Source organism: Pollicipes pollicipes, unplaced genomic scaffold, assembly GCF_011947565.3.
Source record: "Pollicipes pollicipes isolate AB1234 unplaced genomic scaffold, Ppol_2.1 Scaffold_4219;HRSCAF=4965_pilon_pilon_pilon, whole genome shotgun sequence".
Classification (NCBI taxonomy): Eukaryota; Metazoa; Arthropoda; class Thecostraca; order Pollicipedomorpha; family Pollicipedidae; genus Pollicipes; species Pollicipes pollicipes.
Window position 1 is genome coordinate 20,823,970 of NW_023596448.1, and position 19,714 is coordinate 20,843,683.

The window sequence follows — 19,714 nt, forward strand, 5'->3', positions numbered from 1 at the left end:
TCCCAAGGTCAGGGACATAAGTCAGTTCAAGGTCAGCTTCTGAAAACATTTGACCTCGCATAAATGTTTGTGTGTTATCTGCATTTGCGCAAGCTCATTATGGTAATAGATCACGGTAGAACCTACAGTTTATTTATTTCATATTTTCCGAAATAGACGAGGTCAGTGATCTGGGGTAAGGTCGATGTTAACTATTTGTTCGTTAAAAAGGACGAATTGCGCGCATTTTTGTGTACATCTCGTGGTTGTTTACGACGAAAAGAACACTGAGACGAATATATATATATATATATATATATATATATATATATATATATATATAGAGAGAGAGAGAGAGAGAGAGAGAGAGAGAGAGATATATATATATATATATATATATATATATATATATATATATATATATATATATATATATATATATATATATGAAAAGCGTAATTAAAATGGAACGGCCTAACAAAGTGCGATACAACACGATGCAAGTATATTTGCTCTAAACATTAGGAGCAGCACTCTGCCATGAGAATACTGCGACCACTGTTATTACATAAGCCGCAGCACTCTCTGAGGCAACGTTGAGGAATATTTAAAAACACTGATTGGATGAGCAACGGTACATTACATGTCCAGGAAAATAAGAACAGCCTTACGTTCATGATAAAATGAATTAGTCCAGAAAGCACATTTAATTTCAATCGTGGGTTCTTCTACATTACACGCATGTTAAATCAAACCGCACACTAAAACCTCGCACACGCACATAAACCATGACTTCTTACCCGAACATTTTGAATCCTGTCTCATATGACCCCGCCGGCGTCCTATGGGACATCTCCGCCGGCGTCATATGGGTGGGTCTGGTAACACAATTTTTTTCCAATAGACTGTTCGATATAACGCCGGCTGAGAGAAGTGTGTGATGCTTTCTTCAAATGTTCCACTGCACTACGTGTGTGGCTTGAATCGAATGTTTGGCTTCCGTGCCTGTCATGATTAACGCCCATCGCTGAAATATTCAACCTTTTTTTGGACTAGTTCATCCCATTATGTGCCTAAGGTTTCTCTTGTCATCTTCTACATTAAGCTACATTTGCATAAAGCTGCACGAGTGACGACCACATATTGCAATTACATGTACAACTTAAGTCAGAACAGCGAACGTGATCCTTCACACAGGCTCACTGTCTAAAATATCATGCAGTCCAGTAGCTCGTCAACAATTCCACTATGACAACAACGAGATTTTGAGCAGGTAATCGGACAGTCTCACAGGATAGCACGCTAATTTTACATCACAGTTAGATACCAGTGCACCCCGGCCACTTTCGCATAATCCACTGCAGCTATGTATTCGTACAGGCACCGTGGCCATGGCTGTCCGACATAATGTCGAACCCCTGGGTCTCAGTTCTTGCGGTCGCCATGGCTGTCCGATATAATGTCGAGCTCCTGGTTCTCAGTCCTTGCGGTGGCCGTGGCTGTCCCATGTAATGTCGAACTCCTGGTTATCAGTCCTTGCAGTGGCCGTGGCTGTCCGTTGTTATGTCGAACTCATGGTTCTCAGTTCTTGCAGTGGCCGTGGCTGTGGCATGTAATGTCGAACTCCTGGTTCTCAGTCCTTGCAGTGGCCGTGGCTGTCCATTGTAATGTCGAACTCATGGTTCTCAGTTCTTGCGGTGGCCGTGGCTGTCCGATATAATGTCGAACCACTGGCCCTCAGACCTCAGTCCTGGTCAGGACAACAGCCGAAGCCATTTTTGAGCAGGCGTCTACCAAAAAGCCTGTAGATGTCCATACTGTTGCCATTACCACCACCGTGCCTGCTGGCGTAACCATTGGCAGAGCCGTCATTGGCAGTCCTTGCGGTGGCCGTGGCTGTCCCATGTAATGTCGAACTCCTGGTTCTCAGTCCTTGCAGTGGCCGTGGCTGTCCGTTGTTATGTCGAACTCATGGTTCTCAGTTCTTGCAGTGGCCGTGGCTGTGGCATGTAATGTCGAACTCCTGGTTCTCAGTCCTTGCGGTCGCCATGGCTGTCCGTTGTAATGTCGAACCCATGGTTCTCAGTCCTTGCAGTGGCCGTGGCTGTCCCATGTAATGTCGAACTCATGGTTCTCAGTTCTTGCGGTGGCCGTGGCTGTCCGATATAATGTCGAACCACTGGCCCTCAGACCTCAGTCCTGGTCAGGACAACAGCCGAAGCCATTTTTGAGCAGGCGTCTACCAAAAAGCCTGTAGATGTCCATACTGTTGCCATTACCACCACCGTGCCTGCTGACGTAACCATTGGCAGAGCCGTTCGTTTTGTCATTGGGCTTGCCATTCCCGGAGCCGTGGATCTTGCCGTTGTGCAGACTGGTGGCAGCAGCGTCCCGACTCGGCTGCGGAAGTCGAGCGTCCGACTGCATGCTGAAGCCGACGGAAAGCACCGAGAGCACGAAGACGTGGCTCATAGTCATCGAGGAGCTGTACTCGGGCATGCCGCATCGCAGTCCTGGGCTCTGTGGACGGAGGGAATGCTGTGTCTGATGCTGTCCTGTGCCGCACTGGGCACCCTGTCGCCCCAGTCGGCATGCACGAACACGTACAGATCACGCTTGAAGGACGTTGATCGACAAATTACTTTTGGAATCTGTGTAGAACTTGTGAGGAGCTTTTGCATCCAACGTTATTTGACCAAAAAAAAAAAAACAGCAATGGCTTGTTTGCGCTATCTGTAGCTCTATGTCACCATTTATACCCAGGTTAGGTGGTACTATGGAAGGCCGTTGCTCCTGAGCGGTGCAAGTAATGTGTCATGGATTCTGGAAATATGCTGTGCATTCTGAGTTCCCAATGCATTCTGAGAACGGTAATAGCGATTCATAAATGTGGTTATGTTAGTATAAACGTTCAAGGAGCTAGCCTAGGGAAAAAAATCTAGTCGTACGGAAGGCGAGAGCAGTAAGAAGCACAACAGATCATGAAATTCGCTTACTTTGATGAGAGCAGCCATGAACAGGATGAATCCAAACTGGGCCAGCTGCAACTGGGTGAGATAGCGCTTCCACCAGAGGTAGGGCCGCACTCGGGGGCCCAGACCGGCCAGCAGGTAGTAGCTGTACACAACGCAGTGCACGAAGCTGTTCAGGGCGCCTGGAATCCAGCAGGAGCCACCTGGTTGGAGAGAAAGGGATATGTGAGCGAGGTGGGCTGCGTGAGGCGTAATGGGGCTATGACATGAAGCGGGGTGCGGGGGGGGGGGCATCGGGGCTATACGACGCACTCAGCTGCTGAGGCTATATGGCGTCGCCTGCCTCTCATCCCGGCACGAAGTGGGGGCGCCGCGGAGAATCGAACCCCGTACCTCTAGTTTCCCAGACTGCATTAACCATTACACTATCAGTACCCTGAAGCGAGGTGCATTCAACACCTCAGGGCCTGAAAATATTTAGCTTTCCATGTGAACTAAGTGCACACAAGGGACGGCGTACACATACACCCGATTATCGGCGCGCGCAACACGCAATGCGATCTTAACTTGACCTCAGTATTTCCGCCGAAGGGATCCGCACGTTCAACAGCTGAGCGTGTTGGCGGTGCCCCCTAGGCAGATTGGAACTGCATTCACCGGAGGAATGACGGGCAAGATATCGATTGCGACCCAGCTCGCCGCAGGCGTGTGCCTGGATCCCAACGAAGGATCCCTGATGGCACATATATCATTGATGACAGAATACCGGATCCCGAAATCATCCGTTCTGTTTCATGCGCGTGACTTTCCAGGCTAATGATGACCACATCTGCGCCAAAAGAACATTCTGTGTCGAGTCAGGAGTGAGATCCCTCGCTGTGATTCAAAAGAGCGTCCCATACATGATGAGTCTGAGCTTCTAAAATGATCGGGGTCAATAGCCCGTCGACTGCGTAGTGGTGGTGGTTCTGATAGCTGCGGGGGGGGGGGGGGTTACTGCATACAGATTTCCCCATCACGAAGACCTCTTCAGTGCTGTTCGTAACAGCCGCCGGTAATGGGGAAAACTGCTCGCTGCCAGCAGCCACCGTCGCGATAGGGCGTGTGGTTCCAATGTGTGCATGCGACACGTAGACTGTTCCCACTCACAACCACAACACGACAGGCAAACCATCAACCAGGAAGATCTGCGTGGACACCGTACCCCCATACACTGGGCTCACCGATAGCTTCACCTTTTGTTGTTTTGTACTCCTTAACAAAATAACAAAAATTTATCTTGACAAAGTTTGTGTTCGACTTTTACCTGGAATGTACAAAGTGCTGATCCACCACCCTGAGGCCATAGAGCCATGGTGATAAACATGCAGGTACGTCATTCTCTTGTGGTCCTTCTTCAGCACCAGGAACACCGTGTCCAGGAAGTCGATGATCTTGCTGACGTGGAACAGCCAGCAGGCATTTACCAGGCGAAGTGACACGGGGTCTTCAGAGACGTCAACCGGTGAGCAGGTCCAGTAAGCCGGCCGGCTCGCCCAGAACTCCCGTAGCATGTAGGCACTCAGCCACACCTGTAAACACAGAACAGACACTCAGATGCTCAGAACTTCCGCAGCATGTAGGCACTCAGTCACACCTGGAAACACAAAGCAGTCACTCAGATACTCAGAACTCCCGCAGCATGTAGGCACTCAGTCACACCTGGAAACGCAGAGCAGACACTCAGATACTCAGAACTTCCGCAGCATGTAGACACTCAGCCACACCTGCAAACACAGAGTAGACACTCAGATACTCAGAACTTCCGCAGGATGTAGGCAATCAGTCACACCTGGAAACACAGAGCAGACACTTAGATACTCAGAACTCCCGTAGCGTGTAGGCGCTCAGCCACACCTGGAAACACAGAGCAGTCACTCACAGACCCAGAACTCCCGTAGCGTGTAGACTCTCAGCCACACTTGGAAACACAAAGCAGTCACTCAGATAGTCAGAACTTCCGCAGGATGCAGGCACTCAGCCACACCTGAAAACATAGAGCAGTCACTCAGATACTCAGAACGCCGCCGCATGTAGGCACTCAGCCACACCTGGAAACATAGAGCAGTCACTCACAGATCCAGAACTCCCGTAGCGTGCAGGCACTCAGCTACACCTGGTGGCACAGAAAACCTATACACTTTAACAGCTCACATTAAAACTCAGCTGTGCGCCGCCACATAAAACAAACACTCAATTGTCTCGAGCAGCATGGAGGGTTACGACACAGCCCTGAGACATACCCGAAGGTGAAGATGATTGTCTACCAGTCTGCCCCAGCACGGACTTGGTGCATTAGGTGATGAGCGGAGCTGGAACGCTTGACACAGGAATATGTGGACGCCCAATCACACCTGATTTGTCTTTCAATCAGGAGCCCATCTCATAAATCACGGAAGTAAAACACGTCTGTAGATGGTGTGAAATTCGAATGCATAGGACACCATGGTGCAGGAAATCGAGATGATTTTATAACCTGGCACCTTGTTTACGGAGAACGACCGAGTTCGTTTATGGGCACGTGTAGAGGCTAGTGTGTCCAAACGAACTTGAGTTAGCTACAATACGTAGCCCTCAGCGCGGCTGTTGAAACAGGCACACCAGTTTTAAACATTGGTGAGCATGCATTCTATCAACTGCTGAAGGACCGATGGGCCTAAAAGGCAAGCCTGCGCAAGTACAAACTGATAATGCATGAGCCTAAGGCGGTGTTAATCAATAATGCAACGTCTTTGTGAGCGAGTTTTTGTAGCATGCTGCTGTTATCAAAGACTCGCAACATGAATCAATGTGGTGGGTCAACATCACGCGACGGGTATTTGTAGCGTGCTCTGTTATCAAAGACTCGTGGCACGAATACACGTCACGCGTCAACATCACGCGAATACTCCCACTTCAGTGGTTGCATTGTGCTCATGGTCAAGAAAAAACATGGCCACCGCAATGTTCGTGTTTGAAGTGATTCAGCGCCAAGTCTCACAACGATGGGAGGAAAGTGGATAACAGCCAGCCTGAGCTACCGATTGCATGTTTGGATTACAGGCCCCGTTTTGTGAGTATGACACAGACATTTACACGACGAGAAAAGGTCAAAACACACGCACGTGACGTTAGCTGCAAAAATTTACACGCATAGACCACCAACGCCACCTTGCAGAGCGTAGAAATGCCACAAGCCATGTGTGTGTAAGGCTGTTTTTACCTGTTCCAGCTTAAGAGGGGAACAGTTCTCTAACCATTTTACGGGCCAGCGATTCCTTCATCAGCTAGTGCGATGCATTTGGGTCCATCCATCAGCAATAACACCCCGATCTCTGGCGTGCCGTGAGAAAAGAGCTTTACACAAGCATAAATATGCCCAGGTCGCGCAAACCCTAACATGCTGACCAATCACCTGCATTACAGCATCAAAAGCCGTTTCACCTGCGGTGAATTTATTGGGACAGCGGTGTGATAGCGTATTGGATTGGGATTCCACAGACCGGGTTGCAGCCTCGGTGGCTGGCTCAAATTTTCCGCACTTTGTGACGAAGAATATCGCTGAGCTGCAAAGCGATCAGACAACTTTTTTTTGCTAAAGCTGGAGTAGGAAAAAACAGCCTGGTGCAAAAAATCAAGATACCAGTTTCGAAAAACTTTACCTCAAATGAGTCAGCCCGTTCACTACAGTAACAATTCTGGCACGTTCCAAGACATGAAGTGATGGCCTAAAAGGATGCATATTTATTCAGATGGTGAAGTTGTGTTGTTTGGTGCCGTTTGGGTGGGGGGGGGGGGGTCTTAAACGCGCACCGGTAGTTACAAGTTACCTTTTTATGGTATCTGCTGCTTTCTTAAACATCTTAAAATGTGGAACAGTAACTTACTTTTCAGTAACAATTTTTGGGTTGTGCGTCACCACCCCATCGCGGATATAAAGCATTGACAATTTCTGATATCCCCGCTCTATAGTATTATGCATGAAAACGCCTTGGGCAAGCATATTAAAAGTATGGGGCAAGCGTTTGGACAGTATGGGACAAGTTTTTGAAACAAGGAAACAAATGGCTAGGGTCTTCTGCTTTACTTTTTTAATAATTCATCCATTCACCGAAGTGCATTGCAGAACATTTATTTGATTGGTGTCCACATTCATTAATGTAGAATCCCAGAAATAGCGTATGCCGTTCGCAAATCCTTCTGGACACCATCATTCAAAACCATTGTAAAACAGCGAGATTGCGGGTCCAGCTTTGGACGAGGCCAATTTCGCTGGCACCGCTGTGGACGAAAGAACGGCCAAAAATCCCCTGCCCTAAGAGGTCTTGCATTGCAGTCTGCATCGCGACATATTAAGAAACGTTAGGGCATTTGTGCTATCTGCTGTGTATTTGCGCTGTGCTATGTGCATGTGTGCTATGTATTTGTGCTATGTGCTATGTAATGGTATGAACTATATATTGATCCCTGGCTTTACCTGGGATTGGGCGTGGTCAACCATGGGACGCTTCAGAGATTGCTACACCACATTCCAATATCACAGGTTCACTGGGCTATGTTCCTGTAATGCCTGATGTGAATCAATGTTATCATTTTTTAGTGACTACCAGTGCTACCATCCTCCACCATCAAACTCAACACATCGGGAACGTACCCCTTCATAATTTTTTAGATGCAGTGTAATGTGCCTAGGTGAATGCTTACAATTTCTATGTAGACATGTAAACTGATCAGTGAGCGAATATGCCCTGTTGTGCTACGACTGTGATGAATTTCGCGCGTTTGTGATCCACTTAACCACGTTTTCAGCGAAACTTTGAGTGTTGCCCCCCCCCCCTCAACTGCAGAATCCTGCATACCCTGCGACGGTGGCGTTCGCTATTGTGGGTTTGGTCAGTTTTGGTCACGTGACGCCACTCAGATGTTAAGTGACGCATACTTACAGCAGCACACGAGACGCACCTCCTTCCTCATCTCACCTGGCCAACGTTGTACAGAAACATAACAAGCCGCAGCGGCGGCGTCGACCGATTCTTCATGAAGCGGGGCCCGTACGCCACCAGCAGCATATAGCCGAGGATGGCGCCCAACACCGGGCCTGGCGACGACTGCATGGCGTACTGACGCACGCGTGGGTCCCGCCGGTGCACCAGGCCCTGCACCAGCTCATGCAGGCCGCGCAGCGTCGCCATGGTGCGACCGACGGCGGCCGGCACCCGATCCAGACTGGCCTGACGTCGGGGACGCCCCGCCGCGCCGGAGTACGCCACCAGCGGCGGGGGCCGTTCAGTCCAGTATGGCATCCAGAGCTCAAACACGTCGAGCCGGTTGGACAGCCTGCACGGGCCTTGGAGGCTTTGGAATGAGGACTAGGCTCGTATCCAAGCAGGATAGCGAGCCATTAAAAAGATCCCTTGAGTACCGACGAATAAAAGAAGGATTATCCTCTCGGAGCATCAGAACAGGATGAGAGATGAGCTTTCATACCATCGGGAAAGAGGAGCGCAATGGTGAGTGCCGGTCGATGAATCATTGAATCAAGGGTTTAAAGCTCGTATCTCCCGAATACTAACGAGACTCTAATGTAACGACACCTTCTAGAGATCCATACATTTCTCCACGCCAGACATCCTCAGGCCCTAATAAGATCCTGATATTAAATCATAATCCTGAGGTCTAGTCGGCTTTCATAGGAGCCGACTAGCTCCAGACGACGGCCGGAGAAGCAGCCGGCCGCTACGTTGGCGTAACAGTGCACCAGTGATGACTGCAGCAGTACTGGTAATTAGGGCATTTTATTTTCAAGAATACATCTGAACCTTTTGGGTGGATGGATTCTGAGATCTGGGCTTATGCTCAGCGGTGCTTGTTGCGTGAGCCCTGGCTACCAGACAGAGGCTGCGGGCTCTTCAAGAAGCGAGTGGCCGTTTTAGATAGTTCATGTATGTTGACAAAACTCTTTCGCAAACCTCGGGTCATTCCAAGTTCTGGATTAAGAGCAAGTGCTATAAATCGGACAATGTGGCAAAGGCATTGTTTGACCTGCGCCCGGCGGGGGTCTGAGACAACAGCACCCAGCCGAGGGAAGCTGACTCCCCCAGGGTCTCAAACCTACAGACGTCGTGAGAGAAAAATAAAAAATACCGCTGTGAAGGTCTTTCAAATCACGAAGAATAGTACCAGCCTAGAGGTCAGCTGTGGTCAACGTAGGTCAAAATCTTAAGCCATCCAAATGAAAAATTGCAGCGCTAATTGGGTCAAAGTCACTAGTAAAATGTTTGTCTATGGTCAGAAATAGTGTATTGCTTATCTTAAGGTACTCAATGTGGCACAACTATTGTATACATTTCTTATATGTTTGATATCATAATCTATGAATATATAATGTTGTGTGATGTGTAAGATAATGGGATATATATGTATATATGTATATATATATATATATATATATATATATATATATATATATATATATAAAGGCATTAGTTCTATTTTTTTGGATATATTAGCATAGTTCGACGCTTGACAATGTATTTCTAACAAACTGAGAACAGGTAAGCTGATAAATGAAATTATACGTCATCAGCTTCACAAACAAGGCACAGAGATGGTTGCACCCGTCGCAATCGTTCATCTAGCCACTCCGCTACTGACAGCAGAGGCCATTGATTTGTAATGACCTCATATGACCTTGTATGTCTCTACGTGACCTATTATTTTTTATTATGCATTAAGATAACATCACAGCATGCCTCCAGTGGGAGGTCCTAATTCTGCGCCACAGTTGGCTGACAATACCCGCGCATTTTGAGCTTAGCATGTGCTTTGCAGAAGACATCCATAGAGGAAGGTCATGACCTAAGCCAATGGCATGTGCTCTGTGGTCATATGATATGCATACATATGAGTTAATATCCTTTTTCTCATACGCAAACACCAAAAGTGCTCAAAGATGCGTACAAATTTGCATTATTCACTACAAGTAACAAAAATTGGTCTCACCCTAAGTCACTGACCTCGGCGGTTTAAAAAAAATTTTAAGATGAACTGTGGATACCTTCATGGTTTGTTACTGTAGGAAGTGCAAGCGATGGCAAATAAAGCAAAACAAAGCTATGCATGGTCAAAATTTTGTAGAATTGACCTCCTTGACCTGGCCTACGTCACTGACCTTGATAGGTCAAAGCTTCAAATCGCACAAATGATGTTGAAGTGATAGAAACACGGTAATTAAGTGGTAGGGAAGAAACAAAAATCGCCCCCCCCCCCGCCTCCTTTCCCGGCCGGCAGCGGGTTAATGTTATTTTCATATAGGCGGTGTGGGAGGGGCTTGATTGGCAGCCATCCGGTTCTATTGCTAACAATGCTCACAATTAGAAGGATCACCCTGAAATGTTGTGCCTTTACTAACTTTTTTAAACCTAAAACAAACTTTCAAGACTCAATTTTGACCAGAGGCAGATCTTGGAACGAGTTTTGGAAGACACGTTCCGTAATGTTTTTACAATTTCACACAAACGTGAAAAAGCAACAAATTAGTTACCTGAACTCCCGCCATGGGAAGTTTTACACGTATTGAGTGGTAAGGTTTAAATGCATGCTTTTTGTGACACAATATAAAAATGAACACCGTGGCGGCTCTTCCATAGTGAGGAGGGTGGGGGATGGGTAGGTTACGATGCTTTACGTAAGAAAACACGAAATAATATTCAGTACATTTGCCCATTTTGTGGACGTTTGATTGCTGAGCCATTTTTAGCGAAGGTGGATTCCGTGCTTTGAGCAGAGGCGGATGCATGGCAGGACTTTGGCGGTGCTTTGGGTTAGTTCAAAACGGTCTGGAAACAATTGAGCCTAAGCATATTTGCACGGCTGTGGAACCCTATTTTGGTCGCAATAGCTGCTAAGGCTCATACACTGACTCAATGTGTAGGAAAGCGAGATATATCTGGGAATTACAAGACTGGCTTTAGGGTGACACAAAACTGGGGAAGGGTACTTCTAGATGGAAATACCTGATAATTCAAGTTCACGTAATCATTTCATGCATGCGTTTTGAAAAACAACGTGTCTCGCATCGACCAAGGGCGGATCCAGGATAGCTGGCTCTCCCTATACCAGCGGATTCAGGTGTCTTGCGTGGTAGATTCAAACAAAGCTGGGCCTCACTGTTTCATCCTGCAGCGGCATAGTAGCGGGAGTGCTAGCAAACGCAAAACGTGCCAGCGCGGTCGCTTGGTCGGCGATCTGCCCACGATCGTTGGAGCGACGGAGTGGAAACGGCGGTGGAAGTTTGTCCCCACCCAAACTGATTTTCTACATACGCTTTTGAGCATTTTATATGATGGCATGCTAAGCGCATATACATGAGCGCAATCGGCGAATCGCACGGTAAATGTTTATCCAATATCGGTAGTTGCGAAACTCACCGGGCAACCCTGTCCTCATCTTATCTGGAACCGCCCATGGCAAATTCTGCAAAGGCAGGGGCATCTTTGGACATCATTCAAAGGGAAGGGTGGGACTGCACTGGTCTATAGCGCGTAAGCGCGCCTGTAACACCCTATTGCCGCGTAATTCCCTTCAGAAAGGACGGGTACAGCGTTCAAGGAGAACATGTCCCACGCCTTCATGTCCACAGCCCCACGCCACTGCGTACGTCCAAAAGCTACAATCATTACGTGTCCAGGCTCATAAAATGCGAATACAGAGCAAAATTAGATTTTAAAAGTGTAAACGTTCCGTAGTATTTGGTACCCCTTTCTTCAATGTGTGGGATCGCTATTGCACTCGCTTGGACGAAATATGTGGCATATGCTATAAAATCTCATATCAGCATCTTCCGATGCTACCAAAATGCAAAATATCGTTCAAATAATTTGCTGCATCCAGTAGAATGCAGCATGTGTTTTCTGCACTTATTTGCTTTGTATATTCGTCTACGACAGTTTTCGAAATTTGTGCTAAAAGAAATGTAGCTCATGCCGCGAACAATTCAATGTCGTTTTCCGGGGTGAAATCGGCCAATTGGTTGCCGAGGTACGCTTGGGGTTCAATGGCCCCTCGTTTTCCTACATAGATTTATATTTGATTTACAGATTTATTTCTTTTTTTTCGATACAGAGACAGGGTAAATCAAATCTGAGATATATGACGTTTTTTACCGCAGCGTTGACAGGCAAGTGCGATTCATTGTACTGCAAAATAATGAAAAGAAATAAAAGTTTTACATCTCTGGGTCTGCTATTCTGTAGAAGCTCGATCAGTTACTGATTGCCTGACAGCAAGTCAGTGCCGTCGTGCCTCTGGAGGCGAAACACCTAGCAGGAAAGCCACATCACACTGAAAGACACAGATAACTTTATTTACAGACCCATGGTCTTTTAATCAATACACACACTTGAACTCAGGGATATACACTACACCCCGGATCGCCGAGATATGTGCCAGAACACCAGGCGTGAGCTACGAAGCAATTCCGCGGTCTGGTGCCTGAAGATTCGCACACCGTCTTCCTGTATGGCGCATGAAAGCTTTCGAAGCAGCCGCCAGATTGCGCAGTTTGGCAGAAGGCAAACAGCGTAGCCCCAGCGGACTTTGAGTGATAGGTACCATAAATGGATGCGTACGCAGAAGACCACGGCTCTATCGCCGACCACAGTGCACTTGCATTTGCAAAACTGCTCAGCTTCAAGAAGTCATTCACTTTCAGTACGGTGCCACGTGGTGTCTTGACGCCATGCGGTCGTCATGACAACGCTAGAGGCCTTCACGGGTGCTGTTTCCTTTACCTAACCCGTCCACCACCCACGGGGCTCTGGTCATACCTGCCCACAACCCATTCCCTATCAGTTGTACTTGCCCGTTACCCGTCCGTTTTCAGCTTGTCATTTTAGTTATAACTTTGGAAGGGTTTAAGGAATGTTTGCACCCAAGCTATCATTCCTTTTGCTTCGATTGTTGTAGGAGAAAAGTGAATAAACTGCATTATGACAAACATGAATGCAATCAGCAACACTGTGCAGTATTTCTTGAAGCATTTAAACGAGAGTTCATAAATTGTTTGCTCACCCCCGTGCCAATGTCCGTAATTTTTCAGAAATGTCTACCCAACCAGTCTGTTGCCCATTCCATGTGGCAACTCATGGGTTTACCCAACCCGTGATGTCCTCTAGACAGCATGCTCTACGGCCGTGCCCAGGCGCTTGACACTGTACTCAGCCCGCACACGGAGGTCGTCCTGCCTCCGGCCACCTAGCGGCAAGCTGTGACACCTCAGCCACGCAGGACGGCCACCACGAGCGCCAAGAGCGACGCCGAGGCCCGCACAAGCCCGGCGTCCGAGACGGAGGGCGGCGCGGGCTGCTCGCCGCCCCTGACAGTCCGAGCTTCCTTCCGAGCCCTCTCTCCGGGGCGCAGCCGTCGGCGAACGCCAGGAACGACCCCTTATCGCCCAGGCACTCGGCAGAGCGCAGAGCGTCGCTGAACAGGCTGCGCAACAGCGGGTCCGACGCGTCGTCGAGCGCCAATGCCACCAGTTCCTGGGTGGCCTGGCAGTCGCAACAGCTGCATTCGTACACGTCGGGCACCTCGCCACCGTCTGCACTGGGCTCGAACGGACCGCGCAGCCCCAGGAAGCTTGGCGACAGGGGCGCGATGGTCCCCACGTTGCCGCCCAACGTGATCAAGGCGGGCTCGTCGGCCTCGTTGTTGACGAAGAGCGCCTCGCTGCGTACATCCTCCAGCTGGTTATCGGTGAACTGCAGCTGGTTGGCGCAGGCGGCGCGCAGGGTGATGTTGAAGGCGCCCGGGTAGAGCTCTCGGAGGTTGTTGCCGGATGCCACGAAGCGCTGTACCGGACCGACGCGAATGGCGTTCAGCGCGATTGTCGTGACGGAGTTGTTGGCAAAGACAAACGAGGCGACGGCGTGACTGTCGAGCGGCAGCGCATCGCAGCTGCTGTCCATGCCCTCCTCGTCGGCGTCCACCACGATGGCGCCGCCCTGCACGGTGTGCATCTGCGATCTGACGATCCGTAGGTGGCGCAGCTGAGGCGTGCGCGACACGGCATTAACCCGGATGAAGCCGATCTCGCAGTCGGCGATGGTCAGCCAGCGCAGGCTCGGCAGGTCATACAGCGCGGCCGAGTAGAACGTCGTCGCCGACACGCCGAGCAGGGACACGTGGCTGAGGCGCGGCAGGGTCCTCAGCGCGCTGCTTCGCAGGCCCCTGGGCATCCTCGAGTACTCCACGTGCAGCCGCTCCAGCGGGTGGCCGGTCGGCAGCCTACTGACCGGCGCCGGCGACAGCTCCAGCTGCACTCCCGATATGTTGACGGAGCGCACGCGCACCAGCACGAAGTCGCTGTCGGCCGGCATCCTTTCCAGCAATGCGAAGGAGACGGTGATCACGTCAGAGGTGAGCTGATCGTTGTCGGTGCAACCGAGGATCGTCAGGTGGTTAATGAGGCTCGAATCCACCTGCGGAAGACGACGTACAGTGAATATTGAAGCTTGGGTGTCATACTTTGCTTTGCGTAGCATTGAACTGGCAGCACTCTGGATGTCCCGATCTGTCACATGTGGAGTCACCAGGTTATGGGCTGTAGATTTATCACAAGCTAGGTTTTGGCGTCACTCACTTTCATTAACGTAAGACATTGCGACACTTATGACCGCAGCCGTCACATTGCTGGCACGGCATCCAAGCACGCTTTATCCTGCTGTTATCTTCGCTGTTACGGCTAAGATCTAGTCACACATTTGGAGAAAGTCTCGAGCTTGCATCTTCCTAGATGCAAGTCAAGCACGCCCTCTACGGCACCTGCGTGACTTATGGTAACATCCCCTGCGGGCATACAAATGGCTGGGAGGGCTGCCAGTGGTGTTACTGTTTCACTGCTTTTGTGGGTGATCGGGAAAATCCCGCCGGTACCCACCACACCAAGCGGACTCGCCGCCGCTGCTCTTGCAGCCCGGCGTCTAGTCACAAGGCCGCGGCGTCCAAAGTTTGGGGTGGTGTGGAATTCGGAGCGGATATTAGATATTGGCTGGATATTGGATACTGGATTTGGGCTTTTGGATGATTTAACTCTTTTCTCTGCTAGAAGTGCAACGGCGAAGCAAGGCACTGCCCGTTTGTTTGCCTGTCTGCTGTGTCGAAGAAGGCCACCCGCAGGCTTTGCATGAATTTATCTCACAGTAAGAGACTCATATACCGCATGTCATTCGTGAAAGCCCCTATCGACCACACGGTTCAAATGTCCTGTGCCAAACTAACGCATGGTGACTTGCCGAACCAGCAATTCACTCGAGGAAAAGCCAGTGTAGGTTAAGGAAAGCCTGACATGTCCAATATTTCCCAACCGATTTGAGAAATACTTGCGGTTTTCTAAGTATTACCCGATCGAGCTCCTGTCACCGGTCATCGCTTGAGAAAACTTAACATATCCCCGATTTCCTCCGATCCTCAGCGTTGGGATTTGCTTGGGGAAGTCCCTTTTCAGTCAGCAATCGTCAAAGGCAGCGCTGGAAAGGCTTCGAGCATCTCGCTTGTAAACACATTGGGAAACAGTCCAAAATAAGTTGGGAATCCAAGCCACAGTGTCTTATTTTCGTAGTTGATCCAAAGCACTCCACAACCGTAAAGTTGAGATGGCCGGGATATCCCGTTTGGGATCGGACAGAAGTTGGTGACTGGGTGGACATGGATCGCGTCGCGTCCGTGACATAAACGAGACTGCGTCGCCTGGCTAGGCGGCCCTGACCGCCGTCGGATCTCAGTCAGCCCGAACCACCGGACTGTATGTGAGACGCGTCGCGCTCTGGTCCACACATGAGACAGCGCATAGGCTGGTTTAGCAAAATATCTTTTACAAATTCGCTACCTCTAAATTCCTTAAAACGTGCCAATAAAAGTTGGTTGAATTTATTTTCGTATAGAGTGAACGGCTTCCTGGATCAAATGGACGCAGTATCAACCTCAGTGCAGAACTAACGCCATATTGCAGCGCTCTGTTGAAATATAATATTACGCCTGCACTTCGATAGTAATATTCCGAAAGCATAATGCTCCGTAAATTTCCTACCGAATGGAGATGAGTTCACACTTTGCTACGCGAGCGATACGAATCGCTGTTAAAAGTACGATTCCCCGCGGTGCCCGCCCTTCCTGCCAGGGTGAGAGGCAAGCGACGTCATATAGCCTCAGCAGCTGAGTGCGTCGTAAAGCTCCAATGACATGGCAATCGCTGTTAAGTTGGCTTGGCACCCGCCTTGCCGCCAGTGACGTAAGCTGGAGGCTGGCCGGCCGGCGGCCGCGCCAGCCGCATAGACTGTGCCGCAGGGCATGCCCGGCGGCCCTGACCGCTGACGGATCTTATCGACCCGGACCACCAAACTGTATGTGAGATGCGTCGTGCTCTGGTCCACGCACGAGACAGCGCGTAGACGAGTGGCCGTGGGACGCGTCGTGCTCTGGTCCACGCACGACACAGCACCCAGACGGGTGGCCGTGGGACGCGTCGTGCTCTGGTCCACGTACGAGACAGCGCGTAGACGAGTGGCCATGGGACGCGTCGTGCTCTGGTCCACGCACGACACAGTACCCAGACGGGTGGCCGTGGGGCGCGTCGTGCTCTGGTCCACGCACGACACAGCACCCAGACGGGTGGCCGTGGGACGCGTCGTGCTCTGCTTTACGCGCGAGATAGCGTGTAGACGGGCGGCCAGTAGCTAGCTTTGAATTATGATATTTGTTAAAACTGGTTGCCACCCATGCCAAGTGGTCGAGCCCGACTAAGCCGTCCATAAGCGTCCAGCAAACAGGCATGCCTGGAGACCGCGCCGACTGCGGCCAGCACAGCTCGGTGCACTCTGCTTTGAGGTCGATCCAGTTCAACGAGCGGGACAGTTCGCCGTTTGCGCCGCATGCTGAAGGAGCCTCGCCAAAAGTACGCACCTACAGAGTGATCTTTGGAAGGCTCGTGTACAAATGCTGTAGATGTCGCACTTCATCAAATTTGTTACACTATCAATGCCCGTGACTATGATGGTGTCACAAAGAGACTATCACAAATTTGCAACCGTCATCAGACAAGAGGGTGCAGCAATGAGAACAACCACGTGGTAGCCATGAAGGTGCCGTGGTAACAAAGGCGCATTTTAGGTAACGAAAACTATCGTCACGGTCTTTGAACCCTGCGAGATGAGCTTTAAAAATGTCTGCTTTGCACCCACTGCTGGCATCTTGTCCTGTCACCTGCTGTCAGCACCCCCTGCTGGCAGTGCACCCCTCTACCCGCTTCCGCACCCATCAGCACCCAATGCTGGTATCGCACCCTCTCACCTTCTGCTGCACCGACTGGCCGCACGTGCACGTGACGTTGACGCCCTGATCGTCGTCGCCGACGATGCGACAGCCGCCGGGGTACAGGCTGTCCTGTGCGCTGACGACCCGAGGTCGGGCCAGCGCGCAGACAAGCAGCAGCAGCCAGGTGAGCATGGTGAGCGGCAACTGGTGACCACTGGTGGCGGAAGCGACCTCAGCGACGGAGCGGCGGGATCTGGCGCCAGACGGACGGCACCGAGCCGGGGAACGCGCTGCTCCGCCGCAACCGAGCGGAAGGGGAGGGGGGACTCGGGCCGGCCACTTCCGATGGTGAGAGTGCAGCGTTCGGCGAAGCTGGCCGCAGGCGGCCGGGACGTCTCCGATCGTCCGGTGCTGTGGTGAGGTCGGCGACAGATAGCAGGCGGCGCTCCGCGGGCGCCGAATCGAGCGGCGGCAGGCCTCGCCGCGCGGCGGCAGGATGGCCGCGGCGGCATATCGGCCAAACGGCGGCCAACACGCGGCTGATGGCACCGGTGCCGGTTCATTCCTCGCTTCGGAGGTGTGGAGTGTGGCACCGTGACATGGGGAGCCTGCTTCTAGAAACAGAAGTCCAGCAAATAGTTTGCAACAAATCTCAGTGGTGTTTCACCAAAGATGTGGAGTTTGGGAATTCTCACATGAGCTGGCGGGGTTGGGTCAACATAGCAGTTCTTCTCTCGACCACATCGATCCGACGCCAACACGTTTTACCCAGAACTACACGCGACACAATAGTCTAGCGAGCAACCGAACTTGCGCTTTATAACCCATCCATGGTCACCTATTTAGAGACCGTGCCTTCGCAAGCTAGTAAAAACCCACTGTGAGAGGTATATGATGACTACAAAGCGCATTCAACGCAGCTTACTTGAAGCATACGCATGAGGCAGACTGCGCGAAACATTACTCATGCGTTTCCAGTACGGACTGGGCCTGTGAGGTCACGCTCCAGGATTGCTGATGGCGATGGTAAAAACCCAAGCCGGGCTGCCCCGTCCCGCAAGAACTCAGCGATATTGGTGCTCCTGTTCCTTCACCTCTCTCAGACGCTTCATTTACAATTTTCTGACTACGGTGCGGTCACAAATGTCCCCCATAAACCTAACATTTCCTGCAGAGGTCACGCCCAAACGACACGCCCCGTCCTCCAGAGCGGATGGATTCGTGCACCTCCTGGTCCGGTCGTCGGCCTGGTCCGCGGATCACCTCCTGGTCCGGTCCCCGGCCTGCTCCGGGACCACCTCCCGGTCTGGTCCGGGGACCACCTCCCTGGTCCGGTTCCCGGCTTGGTCCGCGGACCACCTCCTGGTCCGGTCCCCGGCCTGCTCCGGGACCACCTCCTGGTCTGGTCCGGGGACCACCTCACTGGTCCGTTTCCCGGTTTGCTCCGGGGACCACCCTCTGGTCCGGTTTCCGGTCTGCTCCGGGGACCATCCCCTGGTCCGGTCTCCGGCCTGGTCTGGGGACCACTGCCGACCACGCCGGCCGGACCGCCACGGATCGCTGCGGGGGAGTCGATGCGGCCGTTACGCGAGAGACAGTATGTTCCCTCGGTCAAAGGCTGGCTGCTCCTGTCGAGGCGGAAAGCTGGAGAGGCCGCTTGCGATGGTCAGGTGGCTACCGTACCGCTCTGCTTCTCAAGCTTGCGATGGTCAGGTGGCCGCCGTGCTGCTCTGCTTCTCAAGCTTGCGATGGTCAGGTGGCCACCGTGCTGCTCTGCTTCTCAAGCTTGCGATGGTCAGGTGGCTACCGTACTGCTCTGCTTCTCAAACACTTGGCCAACACATGCGCGTTGAGCATATGCGAACGCTCGGGGTTGTCCTATCTATTTCATCCTGGATATTCCCAGCCCGGTAAGCACACTGCGGGGCTTCCGCTCCGAGGAAAATCTTCAAAGACCAGTGCGTCGACGCTGCCTGCACACGCCGGCAGTGGATGCAGCACCAGGTGAGCACGCGAGCTGATGGCAGTGGTTTCAGCAGCAGCACGTGAAAGGGATGGCTGATGGCAGTGGCTGCAGCAGCAGGTGAGAGGGCAAACTGGCGGCAGTGGGTGCAGCTGCAGGTGAGAGGGCAAACTGGCGGCAATGGGTGCAGCTGCAGGTGAGAGGGCAAACTGGCGGCGGTGGGTGCAGCAGCAGGTGAGAGGGCAAACTGGCGGCAGTGGGTGCAGCAGCAGGTGAGAGGGCAAACTGGCGGCGGTGGGTGCAGCAGCAGGTGAGAGGGTGTGATGCTGACAACAAGTGGTGGTGGGTGAGGAAGCGGGTACTGGGGTTGCACTGCCAGTATTGGGTGCTAGAAACAGGTGGCGGGACAAGCTGTCTGCGGTGGGTGCCAGGAAAAATGTCATTGGACTCCAGGCTTATCACAGCAAAAGTA

General features: G+C 51.4%; 2 protein-coding genes across 2 annotated transcripts; both read right to left on the reverse strand.

The window, feature by feature from the left end:
- Positions 1-1,664: 1,664 nt before the first annotated feature.
- LOC119094987 (elongation of very long chain fatty acids protein AAEL008004-like) lies at positions 1,665-4,504 on the reverse strand. Its single transcript, XM_037217896.1, has 4 exons — positions 4,258-4,504; positions 2,976-3,154; positions 2,259-2,499; positions 1,665-1,729 (listed from the first exon to the last, which is right to left on the reverse strand). The coding sequence occupies exons 1-4, from the start codon at positions 4,502-4,504 to the stop codon at positions 1,665-1,667; spliced, it is 732 nt and encodes a 243-aa protein (XP_037073791.1).
- An 8,636-nt stretch (positions 4,505-13,140) lies between these two features.
- On the reverse strand, positions 13,141-17,509 carry LOC119094988 (uncharacterized). Its single transcript, XM_037217897.1, has 3 exons — positions 17,316-17,509; positions 13,350-14,449; positions 13,141-13,243 (listed from the first exon to the last, which is right to left on the reverse strand). Exons 1-3 carry the CDS (start codon positions 17,469-17,471, stop codon positions 13,141-13,143), a joined length of 1,359 nt encoding a protein of 452 aa, XP_037073792.1. The 5' UTR covers positions 17,472-17,509.
- Positions 17,510-19,714: the final 2,205 nt, after the last annotated feature.

Coding starts and splice junctions, on each gene's coding strand:
- LOC119094987 (XM_037217896.1), bottom strand. CDS start 4,504: ATGCTACGGGAGTTCTGGGCGAGCCGGCCGGCTTACTGGACCTGCTCA. Junction 3,155..4,257: donor CAGCACTTTGTACATTCCAG/GTAAAAGTCGAA, acceptor CTCTCCAACCAG/GTGGCTCCTGCTGGATTCCA. Junction 1,730..2,258: donor CGTCAGCAGGCACGGTGGTG/GTAATGGCAACA, acceptor TGTCCTGACCAG/GACTGAGGTCTGAGGGCCAG.
- LOC119094988 (XM_037217897.1), bottom strand. CDS start 17,471: ATGCTCACCTGGCTGCTGCTGCTTGTCTGCGCGCTGGCCCGACCTCGG. Junction 14,450..17,315: donor GCCAGTCGGTGCAGCAGAAG/GTGAGAGGGTGC, acceptor CGTCTTCCGCAG/GTGGATTCGAGCCTCATTAA. Junction 13,244..13,349: donor CTCGGAAGGAAGCTCGGACT/GTCAGGGGCGGC, acceptor TGCGTGGCTGAG/GTGTCACAGCTTGCCGCTAG.